The sequence below is a fragment of the Dryobates pubescens genome, chromosome Z (genome assembly GCF_014839835.1).
Source record: "Dryobates pubescens isolate bDryPub1 chromosome Z, bDryPub1.pri, whole genome shotgun sequence".
In the NCBI taxonomy this organism is placed as follows: Eukaryota; Metazoa; Chordata; class Aves; order Piciformes; family Picidae; genus Dryobates; species Dryobates pubescens.
Genome location: NC_071657.1, coordinates 74,857,282 through 74,876,046, shown reverse-complemented (window position 1 = coordinate 74,876,046; position 18,765 = coordinate 74,857,282). Strand labels below are relative to the sequence as shown.

The 18,765-nt window shown below is 40.0% G+C and overlaps 1 protein-coding gene across 1 annotated transcript in view; it reads right to left on the bottom strand.

The window, feature by feature from the left end:
* ADGRV1 (adhesion G protein-coupled receptor V1) overlaps nucleotides 1–18,765 on the bottom strand; it is a 394,890-nt gene that overhangs the window by 207,887 nt on the left and 168,238 nt on the right. Inside the window, exon 84 of the mRNA XM_054177896.1 lies at nucleotides 16,915–17,015. Coding sequence (XP_054033871.1) covers nucleotides 16,915–17,015 — 101 coding nt within the window. The remainder of the gene's footprint in view (nucleotides 1–16,914; nucleotides 17,016–18,765) is intronic.

The following is an 18,765-nucleotide window of genomic DNA, read 5'->3' as shown; positions in this document are numbered from 1 at the left end:
AAAGAGAAATTACTTCCTAGCTTATATTCAAGCCTGAGTTTTCTTGATTTTGAAGCAGGACCTGTAGAGTGCGCTCATCTCAAAAGCACACATAAGGAAAGCCCCCCTCACCTTGTGTAACACAGTGAAAACTGTTGTATAGAACCATAAAATTGTTTTGGATGGAAAAGCCCTCTAACATTGTCAGTTCAACCATCAACCTAAGACCACCATGGCCACTAAGCCATGTCCTAAAGTGTGATGTCCACACATTTCTTGAATGCCCTCAGGGATGGTGACATGACCACCTCCCTGGGCAGCCTGTTACAATGCCTGATCACTCTTTCAGTAAAGAAACTTTTCCTTATGTCCAACCAAAACCTCGTCTGGTGCAACTTGAGGCCATTTCTTCTCATTCTATCACTGAATACATGATAGCCCTATTTGCTACCTGCTGCTATACAGGGGTTGTAGATCTCTCCTTGGACTGGCTGGAACATGCAGTTTTCTATCACACCATGGACTACAGCAGTATCTGCCTCAAACCATTGCAGGACAAAAGAAAATGCTCTAAGTCTTTGGGTGCTAACTGTGCAAGGACCAGGGATGAATACTGGGGTTGGGGCTAATATTTTTCATCAGAAAATTTATGTTTTAGTAGGAGCAGATGAGATGGCTGCAAGTTAATCTGATTCAGTTTTGTTTAGTCACAAACAGCCAATCAAGAAGTTGAATTCCTGTACTTTCCAAGTTACTAAGAGAATATTCCTGTCCCATTTGAGCTGTGAAGTGAAACAAGTAGTTAATTATCTCCTGTTTGCTTATTCCTCTCTCTTCTTTCATAGAAATTCATTAATTTCTATCATCTCCAGCAAATAATCTAATTTTTTAGATCATTTTGTTGATGCACATGCGTTGTGTTTTAGAAGTTGGTTTCTAGCCTTTCTTTTTAATCTTATTCCAGAAAGAGCTTTCTTGGTTCCCTCACATTCTTTGAATCAATGGTTGTCCACCAGCTGCCCAGCTATTAATTTAGAAAGCACTGAGCAGAATTTCACCTATGATGTCTCCTCAATGACTGGCTTCCCATCAAAATAGCACCTCTGTGGGTTTGAAGTGTTCTGTGCAGTGTTTTGAAACAGATGACATGATATGGTCATATCCTCTGCAATGTTCTTTCATGAAGCTCTCTTAAGCAAACAACCTTTTAGATTGCTTGAATTTACAAATCCAGTATTAAAAAAAAAATAATCTCCCAATAAATGGAAATACTGAAACACAGCATAGGCTGTAAACAAACATCTTGGGTTTAAGCCTTTTCTGATAGCTCAACATGGTCAGTTGATTATTTTTTTATGTAATGAACACAGTTTTTATGCTCCTGCTTTTCTCCTCTGACTAATACACAACCCAAAGTCTTCATTAATTATTTCAGTCAAAATTCATTTTCATTCCCAGCACTTACAGTTTTCATGGTCATTCTTCAGAGTCTATTCAGATCTGCATTTGTATTACTGTCTTTGCTACAAATCATATTTTATTTAGCACAAAATGCTGACATGACCTACATGGGAACAACAAAAGAATAACCAAAAGGAACAGTCTGTCTTGTCTTTGTGTTATGACCTGTTTGCTTCATTCTTATAAATCCACTTCATGTCATTTTCAAAAAGCACTTTCTATGCAACAGGGAAAAAACAGCATGAGAACAAAATCACATCCACCAGCATATAAAATCTTACTATGGCCTGCTGGTTAAACTATCAAAAATTACACAAGTGTACTTAACCACAGTTAGCTGTAATCATTAGTAGGCTGCTAGTTATGAAAATCTCATTCAGTTATTTTCAAAGGAAATCAAGAAAACAATATGCTTAAAACTGCACTTGCCATATGAAGCTGGCAAGGTCAGGCTGTGGTTTTGTGTGTACCAATAATTAATCCAATTAAGTCTTGAAAAGGATTTGTTAATCTGCTGTGTGTAGAACATTAGCTGCCTGGAAGATATGAAGAAGTAGGTCATGAGAAAACAGCCAAAAATGGAAAAAAGACCCTCCAAAAAAGATTCTTGCACATATTCTTAGACATGGAAGTAAACAAACAAAGTGAGAGAGGTGGAGTGAAAACAGAAACTAAACATTCAGTGGTTAGTGTAATTCTAATTAGCTGTAAAGGAAGGCCATTGAGGCACTATTGTTCATAAAAAAAAAAAAAAAAAACAAAAAAAAAAACAACACACAAGATAAGCTAAATTAAGAATGTTTTGGAAACTTCAGATTAACACTGCACAGCTGTTGCTAGGGACTGAATGTATGGATAACAGCAGCTGCTGAAGCTCTCCTGTCCATCAAGACAAGGCTGAGGTAAGTCTTTAGTGGGGAAATGAGCAATGGGAGATATGCTGATTAGGAGAAGTAATAGCTATCTACCTTTTTACTACAGCAGAATGGCACATGTGAGCGGACAGAACAAAGGGTGAAGAAGAAAGGAGGCAGAAAATGGGAGTAAGAGTTGAGAAATGAAAATGAAAAGCACACAGCACAGAGAGGGAGCAGTATAACCTGCTTCACAGTATGGTGCAGAGAAAAATAATGAATAGGCAACTTGGGAATGCTGCTATCTATTCCTCTCTGTGTGTGGTCTCCAACTGTTTGTGATGTTGGGAAAAAATAGGGTATAATGAAAAAAAGAGCTGGAAGGCATTAGCTGATAGAAATCTCTTATACTTTAAAGTGATAAACAGAACATTTGACTGTTTGCAATGAGGACAGGAGGTGTGAGGTAATGTAGCAGCATTCTAACATATGTTACAGCATTGCTCATACATCTGAGCTTTGGCAAACACAGGGAGATATTCTATAAGGAGATGCTAACAGCCTGTACATTAACACTACATGGTGACTCAACATCACAAAAGTGAGCAAGGGTGGTAAAGTAACATTATTCCTATGAATAGCAGAAGTAGAAATAAATAGGTACTGTAGTAGTGGTAAGTTATCACTGACACCAAAATGCTGTGTTGGTCGATTTAAAAATAAATAAATTGCATATATCATTTTAATCATATGAGTATTCCAGATTTATTCCTTACATGCTCCATCGCGTGGCCATGAAGTCATGACTACTAGAGCACTTCCTCCTGTTCTCTTTCCATGGGATAGAGGTATTTCAGCTGCTTCTACATTTCCACAGAGTCCCTAGACCGAGTCCCTAGAGCACTCTTACTTTTGACTGAGCTTCAGCTTTAAGTATCTGCACATAGTGTCATGTATGTATCAAACCCGTCAGGGAAACAGCACTTTGACATCCGATGGAACTCCACAGGCAAAATTACTCCTTCTTCTGGAAAAAAGGTAAAGATGCTGGAATAAGGTTCCTGTGGGAAAACTACTCTTCCCAGTTCCTCAAATGACATTTAGGTGATCAGGGTAACAAGCTATATTTTGTTTTATGGTAATCATCCTTCCTCACTGTTACACTACTGATACAGTGTCTTTGCTTTAAGAGCAAACACATGCTTTTTTATGCCTTCCAAAGAAAGGGTAAAAGAAAATGGTCCACACAGGATTGGAAAGAATTGGAGGTTTAAATGGAATTATTCATAACTACATACAACAGTACAAAAGCATATAAAATGCACCAATCCGTAGTCCACCTCAGCCACGCTACCCAAACTCCTCATTAGGCCAAAACTTTCCACAGCTTCCCTCCAAACCAGGTCAAAACCCCAGGCCTCAAATGCTCCCCAACACCATGCCTCTCTACCCCACCCCATACCAAGCCCAAGTGACACAGCTAAATATTCAGCTTGACAGCTCCAGGCTGCTCAAGGCCAAAACCCTCAAATTCCCTGTAAATATGGCACACTGAGAAGAGAGCAAAGAGAGGAAAGGGCAGAACACATAGAAACGCCTGTTTATAAAGGGTTGCAGGGCATATGGGAATGAAATAACATAGCTTAGACTTTTCGTCCATCCCTGGACCTTTCCAGTCCTCCTGGAGGTCCTCAACTCTGTGGTTCTTAAAGGCATGCAGCCTCAAAACATAGCACACAGTAAAATTAATCCCAGTGGAAATGAGGACTTGCTGAAGAAGAGCAACTGCACAAATGGAATTTGCAAGGACAAGACACTGATGTTTCAACCAAGCATAATAGACAAGGAAGTACTTTGCTTCCTTGATAAGGAAGCAAACCAGCCTGAATCAGACCATCCTCAGGCATCACAAAGAATGAAAATAAGTTGTGAAACTCCACCAGACTGCACAAACTCAGTAATAAACTTCAACTAAAGAACATGAGGCAAGACCCCAGGAGACAAGAGGAATATAAATGACTACTCCAGGCAATGCAATGTGTATGCAAGTGTTTAAGAAATAAAAAAGCTGCTGCTTTGTCTTGTTGGAGTAGAAGATCTAAGACAAGAGTCACCTAAACTTGCACAGAAATGCCTGCTCCCAAAACTGAAAACTGGAATCTCAGAGGGTTTCCTTACACAGCCAAATTTGACATCATCACTATGTATAATACCACATCTGATGATCAGGTGCCAGCTTCTTGAGAGTAGGATTACCTAGCCACCATATATGTGTGTGTGTGTATAGATAGATAGATAGACATATATATATAATCAATACAGCTTACAGATTCACTGACATTTACAGATAAAGGATAATTTTTTTCTACTACAAATCTCTGATTAGTTCCAGCTTAGACTACCTGATTCTTCTTACGTATTGCGGACTCACAAGTAGCAACATGTAATAGAGATGGGCCCTCAGAGACTTACTGATTGTAAAACTGCATTGCTCTGCTATAGAAGTATTCAATTTAGATTACTCTACTATGAAATTGCCTTTTATGTAAACTAATCCCCAAATAGTTCTACTTATAACTAGGTTGAAACCACTTCTGAAAGAAACTGCTTGAACTTCACCCTGTACTCTGACTCACTGTGAATGACTGAAATCAGCTAATAAGTAATTAACTCATACAATATGAAACCTACTAACATAGTCATTGGGAGGAAAGGTTATTTCTTCTTCAAAAGGTAATGAATAAATTAGGTGAGACCACATGAAATCAGCACATGTATTCACAGAATCATAGTATTGAGTTGGATGGGACTCTTGAAGGCCATCTTGCTTGACCTCTCCGCAGTCAGCAGGGACATCTTGAACTAGATCAGGTTGCTCAGGGCCCCACCAAGTTTCACCTTCAATGTCTCCAGGCATGGGGCCTCCACCACATCTTTCAGCAATCTGTTCCAGTATTTCACTACCCTCACTGTACTGTAAAGAACTCCAGCATAAGAAGGGCATCAAACTGCTAGAGCAGATCCAGAGGACCGGAAGATGATCACAGGGCTGGAGTACCTCCCCTATGAGGATTGGTTGCAAGAGATGCGGTTGCTCACCCTGGAGAAGAGAAGGCTCTGGGAGACTTCACAGCAGCTTCACAGTACCTCAAGGAGGCTACAAGAAAGCTAGGAAGAGACTTTTTACATGGGCTTAAAGTGATAGGAGGAGAGAGAATGGATTGAAGCTTGGTGAGAGAAGACTTTGACTGGACATTAGAAAGAAATTCTTTACACTGCAGCAGGCTGCCCAGGGAAGTCATGAATGCCCCTTCCATGAAGGTGTTCAAGTCCAGATTGGGTGAGGCCTTGAACAATGTGGTCTAGTGGAAGGTGTCCCTGCCAATAACAGGCAGTTAAAACTAGATGATCTTCAAGGTCCCTTCCAACCCAAAACATTCTATGAATCTATCAACTTCCCCCTAAAGTCCAATCTAAATCTAACCTGCTCTAGTTTAAAACAATTGCCCCTCATTCTATAACCACAGGTCCTTGTAAAAAGTCCCTTATCAGCTTTCTTGTGGTCCCTGTCAGATCTTGAAATTATGCTATAAGCAGCTCCAGGTCTCCCTGGAGCCTTCTCTCTCCAGATTATCCTTGTAGCAGAGGTGTTCCAGCCCTCTCCTGCAGCTCCGAGTCCTTCTTGTATTGAGGGCTCCAGAGCTGGACACAGCACTCCAGATAAGGTCTCACCAGAGCACAGCAGAGTGGCAGAATCTCTTGACCTGGTGGCCATTCTTCTTTTGATACAGCCCAGGATGCCATTTGCCTTCTGGGCTGCAAGTGCACACTGTCTGCTCATGTCCAGCTTGTCACCCACCAGTACCCCCAGGTCCTTCTCTGCTGGGCTTCCCCAGCCTCTATTGATACTGGGGATTGTCCTGATCCAGGTGCAGGACCTCGCACTTGGCGTTGTTGAACCTTGAGAGGTTCACCCCATCCCACTTCTCCAGCTTGTCTAGGTCCTTCTGGATAACACACCATCCTCACCCCTCAGCTTGATATCATCAGCAAACCTGATGAGCATGCTCTCAGTCTCACTGTTTATATCATTCATAAAGATATTGAACAGCACTAGTACTAACAAGGACCCCTGAGGGACACCACTTGACACCCATCTCCATCTGGGTATCGAGCCATTGAGCACTACCCTATGGATGTGTATTGTACTGTAACATGTTAGTAGCAGGGCTAGGGAATACATATGATAAATGTCATGCAAGGAACTGGTGAGTGCAGCTTACCCACATATATTCTTCTTGACAGATCTTTCCCTTCTTACATCTCTAACAAGTTATAGCTAGCTATGCTGTACAGAATTCTAATTTTAATAGAAGTGCAGCAGTTTAAACTGATTTTAAACTACTCCTCCTCTACTATAGAAAATTAATTGTAAAATGCAGACAAAGTTGCTGGAAAACATAATTGTCAGTCCTTGTATTTAATCAGCTAAGTAAACCATATAGTGTGAACTGAAGTCTTACGCTGACTCCTGAGTGTGTTCCCCGGTAATGTAAGCTGGCCTTCCAAGAATATTTACTTATTTATTCCTGTGAGATCACATGATGACAAGAAGGCTGTCATCTTTTATTAGGAAATCTGACATCAAAACGCTTAGCAGGAGCATCTGGCCATTCCATGGGAACTTCATTTATCCCAGGATGAGTGGAATATTCCACAACTGTTTTAACAGCGTTCATGCAGGGTCAGAGAGATTGCATAAAGTCCTTAAGAAATGTAGCCCTTATGATATCCCACCCAGGGAGTTAATGGCTGAGTACTCATTTTGAGAAAGATTTTGATGACTTTAATGACATCAGATAAAACAAAACACAAAGAATCTCCAGTTTTATTGAATAAGATGCAGTAATCCTCTAGGAAAAGTGGAAATCTTTCCCACTTTCCATTGTAACACTCTCCTTCTTTAAACGATAATTTTATCCCAAAGAGAGGAAATACTGACATGATAGGCGGAAGAAGTTCAGCTACTAATCATCATTCTTCTTACTGAAACATTTCACACTGAAGAGTGACAGGAGAAAATACACTAGCATGGAGCTGAATTCCCACAGTGGGCACCAATTCGGGATCATTGTATCCAGTTCTCTTTTGTTTCCTCTGAGCCCTCTCAAAACATACAGGTTGCTCAACTTCATGACGGCCAATGGTACTATGTTCAGCATAACATATTGCTGTCAGTTCCCAGCAAGGACATCAGAGAAAGGAAATCTCAGGCCTAGTTGTCCTCAAAGATAAATAGGTTTTATGAAACAAATTCCTTCAGTCTGGGCAACTGGACTTTAACTGTACAGTGATGCATAAAAATACTTGTTGTTCTCTATTTCACAAGAGTTCAATATTTCAAATGGGCATAGAGCTTAGTGTGGCTCTGCACCAGGCTTCTTCAGAAACACCACTGCCCATCAACTAACCTAAAATCTGTAGGTTTAGAATAGGACAGGCAAGGCAAGGCAAGGCAAGGCAAGGCAAGGCAAGGCAAGGCAAGGCAAGGCAAGGCAAGAAAAGAAAAGAAAAGAAAAGAAAAGAAAAGAAAAGAAAAGAAAAGAAAAGAAAAGAAAAGAAAAGAAAAGAAAAGAAAAGAAAAGAAAAGAAAAGAAAAGAAAAGAAAAGAAAAGAAAAGAAAAGAAAAGAAAAGAAAAGAAAAGAAAAGAAAAGGCAAGAAAAGAAAAAAGAAAAGAAAAGGCAAGAAAAGGCAAGAAAAGAAAAAAGAAAAGAAAAGAAAAGAAAAGAAAAGAAAAGAAAAGAAAAGAAAAGAAAAGAAAAGAAAAGAAAAGAAAAGAAAAGAAAAGAAAAGAAAAAAAAAAAAAACAAAACAAAAAAAAACAAAATAAAACAAAAGAAAACAAAACAAAAGAAAAGAAAAGAAAAAAAGAAAAGAAAAGAAAAGAAAACAAGAAAAAAAAAACCAGGTTGGAAGAGACCTTTGAGATCATTGCGTCCAACCTATCACCCAACACTATCTAATCAACTAAACCATGGCACCAAGCACCCCCATCCAGTCTCTTCCTGAACACCTCCAGTGGTGGTGACTCCACCACCTCCATGGGCAGCACATTCCAATGGCCAATCTCTCTATGAAGAACTTCTTCCTAACATCCAGCCTAAACTTCCCCTGGAGCAACTTGAGACTGTGTCTTCTTGTTCTGGTGCTGGTTGCCTGGGAGAATAGACCAACTCCCAGCTGGCTACAGCCTCCCTTCAGGTAGTTGTAGACTGCAAGGTCTCCCATGAGCCTCCTCTTCTCCAGGCTAAGCAACCCCAGCTCCCTCAGCCTCTCCTCATAGGGCTTGTGCTCCAAACCCCTCACCAGCTTTGTTGCCCTGTGATGAAGACTTCTCTCTCCTTCCAGGAGAGAGGCAGGCACTCAAGCTGCCCCTGTGGTGGATGGTACAGACAATCCCTTTACCCACCTCATTCAGGAATATGCTTTACAAATTCTTCTTATCTGGGTATATGTGACATTCTTTTCAGGGTTTTGATTATGTATCGGAGAAAGAAATAATTTCATTAGATTGGAAGAGAAAGACTTAAGATTAACAACAATATAGCAGAATCAACAGTCTAGTTAAAGCAGAAGTTTCACTTTTACATATTGGCAGAAACTGCAGGCTCTATGACCATTTATTCATATCTTGCTCCTTCATCACCTCTTGGAGATTTCATCACATATTTAAAACCTATCTTAAATCTGATAGAGTTGTGTTTTCTATCTTTCACTAAATCTGAGGAAGTCCATCTTATAAATCAAAACTTCTACAAAGGCAACAATTCATGATTTGCAGATGAAAGCTAAACAATTTTGTTTTAAAGCTAGGATTGTTTGCACAATTTAAAGCCATAACTGACTGTATGTTTACATTTCTGATCAGGTTGAACAACACACAGCTTTCAAACAGTTAAACATAGCAAGTAAAGATCTTCATCATGCATTTCTATCAAAGTCAATGCTGGGATGAATTTGGCTCACCAACTTGGTAATTATTACATATATTACAGTGATGAATGATGATGCTAAGTGGTAATGTAGCTTCAGGATTGGATAAACTAGAAAATATACAGCTACTGTTTCTCAAAAATAGAATGACACAGTTTCCTACATCCTTTTTTTTTTTTTTTCCCCCTCTCTATTTGGCCATTAGACTCCAATTTTGCATTACTGGCCAGAAGAACAGGAGGTCACTTGTACACAACTTTTGCTGTAAACAGGTTGTGAATGTTCAAATGTTCCAGAGAAATAGCTACTACATATATACAGAGCAGCTCAGCAGGGCACACTGAAATGTTAATTTGGGCAAGGTGCATCAGGTTGAGTGTACATGCATGAGCCACATGCAGAGTGCTTATTCATGTGTTTCTGCCTGGGAATTCCCAGACACATCATGGGATGCATATGCTTCCCATTAAGATAGTAATCTCAGTTTATTTTTTCTTTTTAAAAAGGAGAAAATTATTGATTAACATGACTATACTGAGACACCATAGAGTGCATTCTCATTATATTGTAATTTTTCAAATAGACAATCTTCACTTAAATTTACTCCAAAACTGATAATCAGAGGCCAGTATTTTTTTTTCCCCTTGTGCATTTAAAGTATTTTTATATGAACTTAAAACTTGCTGGTTAAACAAACAAATTACTATGACTAACTAATGAGTCAAGAAATACTATCTGCTGGAGACACCGTGACTCTTTGAATAAATACCAGAATGGAAAGGAACAAAAAGAAAGTTTCAGAAATACAGAATCATTGAATAGTTTGGGTTGGAAGGGATCTCCAAAGGTCATCTAGTCTAATCCCCCTGCAGTCAGCAGGGACATCCTCCTCTAGATCATGCTGCCCAGAGCTTTGCTGAGCCTGACCTTGATTATCTTCAGGGATGGAGCCTCAACCACCTCCCTGGGCAACCTGTTGCAGTGTTCCACTCGCTGGTAAAGAACTTGTTGCTAACACCCAATCTAAACCTCCTCTTCTGTAGTTTGAAACCATTGCCCCTTTCTATCACTGCAGGCCTCCGTAAACAGTCCCTCTGCAAACAGTCCCTCTGCAGCCTTCTCGTAGGCCCCCTTCAGGTTACTGGAGGTTTGCTATTAGGTCTCCCTGGAGCCTAATAGAAAAGGCTAAAGCCTAAAGTAAGCTTTCTCAAACAGCTGGTGAAACATCCACTCCTCAATGCTTTACAGATGCCCCATTAACTGCGGACATACTGAGAATGAAATGAAGGTCAAATATTGTGAATCATTCTCCATCGCTGACAGTAACGAATTCCTGCGATCCACCACCGCCAGGCAGGCACAGCCTGGGCAGAGCAGATTTCTGAGCAACGAGCTGAAAAGGTTTGACTGCCATCTACAGACAACAGTAATTAGTACACTGGTAGCAATTAAAAAGAATTGCTATCAGCCTAATAATCATCCAGAACAGACATCTGAGGAAAACATAAGTGTTCAGGTATGTATAAAACACAGGAGCTAACCAGAAAAGCTTCTCAGGGTTGTCCTTCTTTGGTGAGAGTACAACTACACGCAGAAACATCAGCTTCCTTCATTCATTCTCCAGACTAATTCGAGAATATGCAATCATAGAATGTTAGCAGTTGGAAGGGACCTGCAGAGATCATTTAGTCTGATCCCCCTGCCAAAGCAGGATCACCTAGGGCAGGTTACACAGGAATACATCCAAGGCTGCCTTTGAAAGTCTCCAGAGACTCCACAATCTCTCCGGGCAGCCTGTTTCAGTGCCCCATCACTCTCACACTAAAGAATTTTCTCCTCATGTTGAGATGGAACTTCCTTTGTTCTAAATTATATCCATTATTCCTTGTCCTACTACCAGGTACCACTGAAAAGAGCCTGTCCCCTTCCTCTTAACATCCACTCCTCAGGTATTTATAGACATTAATAAGATCCCCTCTCAGCCTTCTCTTCTCCAGACTAAATAGTCCCAGTTTTCTCAGTCTCTCTTCATGGGAGAGATGTTCAAGTCCTTTAATCATCCTCATAGCATATTGGATCCTCATTGGATCCTCTTCAGTAGATTCCTGTCCTTCTTGAACTGGGGAGCACAAAACTGGATACAGTATTCCAGGGGTGGTCTCACTAGGGCAGAGTAGAGGGGAAGGAGAATCTCCCTTGACCTGCTGGACACACTTTTACTAATGCATCCCAAGACACCATTGCCACACGGGCACATTACTGTCCCATGGAGAACTTCATGTACACTAGACTCCAAGGTCTTTCTCTTTGGAGCTGCTTTCCAGCAGGACAATCCCTAGCCTGTACTGGTGTTTGGTGTTATTTCTCCCCAGGTGCAGTCCCCCCAGGATTCTGATGCAACAGATAAATATCCAATGTCTACTACTGCCTAAAGGTAAAAATGCAAAGTAGTAATGTTTTCCCATGTATTTAATCTATGAATTATTAAGTGCTAAGTTCTCAATTAATGCTGTCTTGAATAACTCCTCTCATACAGAGGAACTGGTTAGCAAAACCACAAAACTTTTACTTGTATTGTAGATATCTAAAAATACACATACTGTCCAAATACTTGTAGGTGGGTACAGCTGCACAAACATCTTCTATTTAGAGTTTTTGTGTTAAACTTAGGATTCCTAGTCAGGCTGGTTCTCTTTAGGCAGAACATATGTTAACATATCACAACATAAGCAGCTGTATAAAGATTTTCCTTCAGCTGTTCAGAACTGCTAGCATAGGAGTTTGGTTTGCCCTTGCCAAACACTCCTTTTCTTTTCACTCTTCCTTAAAACCACTTTCTCCTCTTCAACATCTGCTGTCAACTTTTACTTCTCTGCAGTCTAGCTAACTGTCTAAGCAGCTACCCTGATAAAATCCTCTTTCAAAAGTTTTGTTCTAAACTTACAGAATAATTGCATGGCAAAAGGAAAAGAGAGCCATGAAATATGGGAGTTATGGTTGAATAACAAAAGGACTTAGAACTGTTTAATCAGTATATTTTAATTAAACTAAATTACCATATTTACACACCATGGAACTATGCTCAAAAATAATTCTGCACAGATCAGTACTTCATATTGAAGTTGAAATGCAAAGTATTAAAAAAACCAAAAAAAAAAAAAAAAAAAAAAAAAAGCTAGCTTGTGAGACCAAGCTGAAGCTAATTTTCTCACCTTCCAAGTCCTTTAGCTGCTAGAAGCAAGCACAGTATTCCAATAGCCAGAGATATCTGACTTGTCAGTGTTACATTTGCACATGAAGAAAAAGAAGTAATGGCATTTTTATACTATACCTTAGTAGAAAATCCTTTCTAAACTAATTTGCTATCTTCTGTAATCTTCTCCCACATCAACAATTTCCACTTTTCTCCACCCATTATGTACATGCCTTTCAGATTATATAGAGATATATACAGAGAGATGATATAGATATAAAAAAAGAGGTATATTTTTTATATACCTATTTCCACTAATTCTCAAAATTTATTCCATTTATGAGAAAACTGAAACCTCCCCATACTTAAAATACTTAAAAGAGAGTAGCAAAACGAGAGAAGCTGTCAGGGCACTGAGTGCACTTATGTTACTTAATGTTCCTTTGCTCCAAGAATCAGCAGCTCTAGTTAAAACTTAGCCCTATGCCATTAATCTCTGTCTCAGTTTGGTCTCCAGCCATGCCAATGCCCATGCTCCTGCTTAACCTTGAGAAGAAGCCTGCAAGATTAGAGTAGTTACTATCTGAAGCCTGGAACTCTCAGCAGATGAGAACCGCACTTGCACATCAGCATGTGGAAATCTAAAAGTGGCATGTTTATAGCACCTAAATAAAACCTCATTTAACATAAAGTTCAGCAAGTTTTTATTTTTCTTTTAGGCCAAGGTTTAAAAATGCTTTTGTTTAGGTTATTCCATACATATTTTTGAGGTAAGCTGACTTAAAACTACTTTCATGAAATCTGAATTTCAGTTGAATCTGATGTTCAAGTGAAATGCTTCCTGTGGCTGTACCTGCTTTACTTACATATCCTCTGACAAGTGCCATGTGTGACAGTGTGACATTCACAGCTTGTTAGGACCTGGAATTCAAGTTCTATTAGTGAATCCAGAAACTCCTGTTCAGGGTATGGTCAGAAATGAGTTCACTAACTACTATTAGAGCTAAGTAGCTCTAAATGATAAAGCTATCTTATGAAATAACTGGACTGAAATTGATAAACAAAGTAGGTCACACAAATGATGCCTCAAAGTGCAACGGATTCTGATTTGGGATACTGTTTAATATTATTGTGGGGTTTTGAGGACTTTGAACATGCAGTTGTGCCTCAACTCTTCACCCAAGGTAGAAATAGTTATGAAAAAGACCATTTAATATCATGTTTAAGGATGTTTCTTGTACTGTTGAGGCATTAAATCACTTCTCTTTGTCCTGGAAAAAGAGAATTTTGGACTTCACACAAGTCAGCCTGACTGCAGCCTCATGACAGTTATAGAGTAAATCCTGCTAGAAACTGTACCTAGGCCAAAGACAGAAGGGTGGCTGGGCAGAGACATCATGGGGTTTTTGAAGGGAAATCATGTCTCACTAACCCAGTCTCCTTATGGACATGGTCCTGAAGGTCCTGAGAAACTGGCTCTAGGTCACCCTTTTTGAGCAGGAGGTGTTGGATAAGACAACCTCCAGAGATCACTTCCTATCTCAATCAGCCTGCATGATTCTTTATGCACATTAAAGTCTTTTAAGGCCTCCAAATGACCTGGTAAGGAGTTCCTACAGAAAGAAAAAAAGATTAAAAAACCCACAAAACACAAAACAACCCAACTCAAACCATAAACCAAACCAAACCAAAATATAAACCAACATAAAAACACTTCTGTGGAAAAAACTCCAAAACCTCACTGTCAAAAGAAAGAAGATTCTCTGCAACACAAATGCAACACATAGCCAACGAAGCATAGAATAGCATAGAATAGAATAGCATAGCATAGCATAGAATAGAATAGAATAGAATAGAATAGAATAGAATAGAATAGAATAGAATAGAATAGAATAGAATAGAATAGAATAGAATAGACCAGGTTGGAAGAGACCTTCAAGATCATCATGTCCAACCTATCATCCAACACCACCTAATCAACTAAACCATGCAGCCAAGCATCCTGTCAAGCCTCGTCCTGAACACCCCCAGTGACGGCGACCCCATCACCTCCTCAGGCAGCCCATTCCAGTGGGCAATCACTCTCTCTGTGTAAAACTTCCTCCTAACCTCCAGCCTAAACCTCCCCTGGTGCAGCCTGAGACTGTGTCCTCTTGTTCTGGTACTGGTTGCCTGGGAGAAGAGACCAACCTCTGCCTGACTACAACCCCCCTTCAGGTAGTTGTAGACAGCAATAAGGTCACCCCTGAGTCTCCTCTTCTCCAGGCTAAGCAACCCCAGCTCCCTCAGTCTCTCCTCATAGGGCTTGTGTTCCAAACCCCTCACCAACTTTGTTGCCCTTCTCTGGACTCGTTCCAGCAAGTCAACATCCTTCCTAAACTGAGGGGCCCAGAACTGGACACAGTACTCAAGGTGTGACCTAACCAGTGCAGTGTGCAGGGGCAGAATGACCTCCCTGCTCCTGCTGACCACACTGTTCCTGATGCAGGCCAGGATGCCATTGGCCCTCCTGGCTGCCTGGGCACACTGCAGGCTCATGTTCAGCCTACCATCAACCAGCACCCCCAGGTCCCTCTCCACCTGGCTGCTTTCCAGTCACTCTGACCCCAGCCTGTAGCTCTGCATGGGGTTGTTGTGGCCAATGTGCAGAACCCGGCACTTGGATGTGTTAAATCTCATGCACTGGATCAGTTGGATAAGGGCTGTTGCATTATACACAGAAGATCAAAGCATTCTGGGAACACAGACAATTCACAGGTTCACAGGATATTAGGGGTTGGAAGGGACCTCCGAAGATCACCAAGACCAACCACACCCCTCCCTCTCCACCCCAGCTAGAGCAGGACCATAGAATCTAGCACAGATCTCACAGGAATGCATCCAGATGGGTCTTAAAGGTCTCCAGAGAGGGAAACTCCACAACCTCTTTGGGGAGCCTGTTCCAAGGCTCTGTGACCCATAGAGTAAAGAAGTTCTTCCTCATGTTGAGGTGGAACTTCCTGCACTGTAGTTTATATCCACTGCCCCATGTCCTATCACAGGGTGCAACTGAGAAGAGCCTGCCCCCTCCCTCTTGACACCCAGCCCTCATATTTAATATTCACTGCTTCATTTAAATAGAAGAACCATTTGCAAAATCTGTAAAATGTGCTGCAAAGCTCTCAGTAGTCTTGCTTTGGATAATGCTGACACATTATCACATGCAAGTCCTCACCTGCGTTATAAGCCTATCCCAAATTAAGTCTGCACATATATATACTAGAGATCATGCATATTTCAGTCCTTGGAACAAACCAACTTCCCATGCAACTACACAGAACTATTAAAATCTATTAAGTATGTATTTCAGAAATTGAGAACAGAGATGTCAAAGCACTTTTACATCCAAAGATGCAAGAAACCTGCTGGCATCCAGTGATGTCTAGAAGCGCTGTGATTGCCTTTCCTGCTTCCATTGAGATTCCAGTTGTGTGATGAACTTTATCAATGCACTCCATTGCACAACAAAGAACTACATCATGAGGTAACATGAATAAAATGATATATTGACCATGGTAGGATACAAAACCTTGCCTGAGGGACATGCCAGGTCACAGAAAACTAGTCCAATGGTTCCATGATGCGGCATATTCCTATAAGTACCTGGCTGCTAATAGGCTTAAACTCTCTCAGCACCCCTGTCTTCAGCATCTATTTAAATAATTATCTACGGCATCTTCATGGCATTAAAAATAATATACCTAAAAATGACTTCTTAAGGAATCTTTCCATAAGTAAACTTAAGATACTTGAGGATATTCAAAGCTTTCCATTTTAGCAGAAGTATCAAGGCTGAGGTTATATTCTACAGAAAAGAGAGGCATACTCTTCTTCTCTGTGCTGCTTTAGTTTGCTGACATTCTCCTATCTGCTGTTTGAACCAACATGAGAGAATCAGGAAGACTTTCTATAATTTATTATTTTCTATTAATTCTATTGTTCATAACTACACCTTCCTACAAACACTAACGTGCAAAAAGAGATTTCATCACCTACTACTCCAAATAAACCTTTCCCAGAGAATTTATGATTACTGATATTAACCTAGTTAACACCATAATAAAACAACAAATAAATAAATAATTATCTTAAAGATGGAATTAATTTGTTTTGATTATATACTCCATCTTCAAAACATTTATTGTTCCACATGCAGGACTATCTTATCGTGTGGCTGTAACACCCATAAGTTTTCTCTAAGTATTTTCAGAAAACATGCAATTTCAATTGAATTCCCAAAACAGAGAATGGGATTAATTATAAATACTATTCTTTTAATTTCCGCATTTTGTTTGTGCTGTGGTAAAGGAGGTCTGTTCAAACATAGGCATAGAAGAGAGGAAAACAAAAGATGCAGTTAAATTACACTTAGAGACGTCAGCCTTTCTTCTTACCTGAGTTCCCAGACAAGCAACCATCATGTGAGTGAGAAGTTTAGCTGCAAACATTGCACACCTGGTGCAGAAAAGGTGGGAGATAATAGCCAAAGTGAACCCTACACAGAAACAAACAAAAAAAAAAATGTGAAGCTTAAGATAGTAAACTATGCTAGATAAGAATTATGCTGGATCTCTCAAAGGCACAGATCATTAAAAAGATAAACTCCAAACCTTACATAGAATACATAGAATACACAGAATAAACCAGGTTGGAAGAGACCTTCAAGATCATCGCATCCAACCCATCAACCAATCCAACACCACCCAAACAACTAACCCATGGCACCAAGCACCCCATCAAGTCTTCTCCTGAAAACCTCCAGTGATGGCGACTCCACCACCTCCCCAGGCAGCCCATTCCAATGTGCAATCACTCTTTCTGTATAGAACTTTTTCCTAACATCTAGCCTGAACCTCCCCTGGCGCAGCCTGAGACTGTGTCCTCTTGTTCTGGTACTGGCTGCCTGGGAGAAGAGACCAACATCCATCTGTCTACAACCTCCCTTCAGGTAGTTGTAGAGAGCAATAAGGTCACCCCTGAGTCTCCTCTTCTCCAGGCTAAGCAACCCCAGCTCCCTCAGCCTCTCCTCGTAGGGCTTGTGTTCCAAACCCCTCACCAACTTTGTTGCTCTTCTCTGGACTCGTTCCAGCAAGTCAACATCCTTCCTTTGTTCACTTTGGTTTACACAAATCACTCATGAATTTATTGCTCAAGTGCTAACATCCATTTAACTTTTTCGTAGGATTGGGAGCCAAAATAATTGCATGATTGAAGCAAATTTCTGCAGTGAAAAAAAATTACTGCATTATATGAATGATTGTCATCATGATTAAATATAAAGCAAAGTTAACTCTTCAGTTTTCTTATTGCTGTATCTAAAAATGCTTTTAAAAACAAACAATTAAAAAGTGGCCCCAGGTGGCCAGCATGGCTTTGAGAGATGGCTCTGACCTTCCAAATGCCAGTCTCCCACTTCATCTGTGCTCAGCTAGAAATCAATTACAGAAGTATTCAGAAAGATTAACACCACTTTTCACATCATTAATTCATGTGAACATCACCAGATCAGAAATGGGAAGGGCTTTTCACCTAGTAATAGATAGGTCTTGGATGAAGGACCATGGGAAAGCTGAGCCACTAAGGAAAATGCTGCCAAAAATCTCACCTAGAGTCACTTCCACAGTCCAGGTAGGGCAGGAATTTGGATACTTGAGGCAGGTATTTTATTCTGTCTTGAGACAGATTTGTTGCTCAAGTGGAAGTATTTGTAAGATATGAATTAAATAAATCATTGCACAAAAAAATACTCCTAACTCTTAAGAAAATTAGCTGCTGTTATTTAAGCAATTAGCAACACAAGAAATCCTCAGAAATAATATTCTGTTTCACTTTTCACAGTTTTTCTTCATTTTTCCTTCCCTTTTTCCTTTTTTTTTTTCAATTTAATTTTTATACCTAGGTAGAGATATTAAGAGAAACACATCATATTCTTCTAGCTCTTAAAACCATATCAATTTGTTAGTCACTAGATTGATATGCAGATAATCATGTAAGGCAACACCTTCAACCAGACAAAGAATCTGAAAGGTACTTAACCTTATTCCCTTAAATTGTAGTGATTTTAAAAATGCACGCTTAAAATTACAGTAAAAAGTCTAAGAGCAAGGATCTGTTGGTTTTCATTGCTGCCAGCTCAGCAAAGTATTTCCCTTTGCTTGTTTCCACAGCATATTGCTTTACTTTCTATTGGTTTTTCCCTTGATTTTCTACAGTATTTTGCATTCCATGGCCTGTCACATCAATTT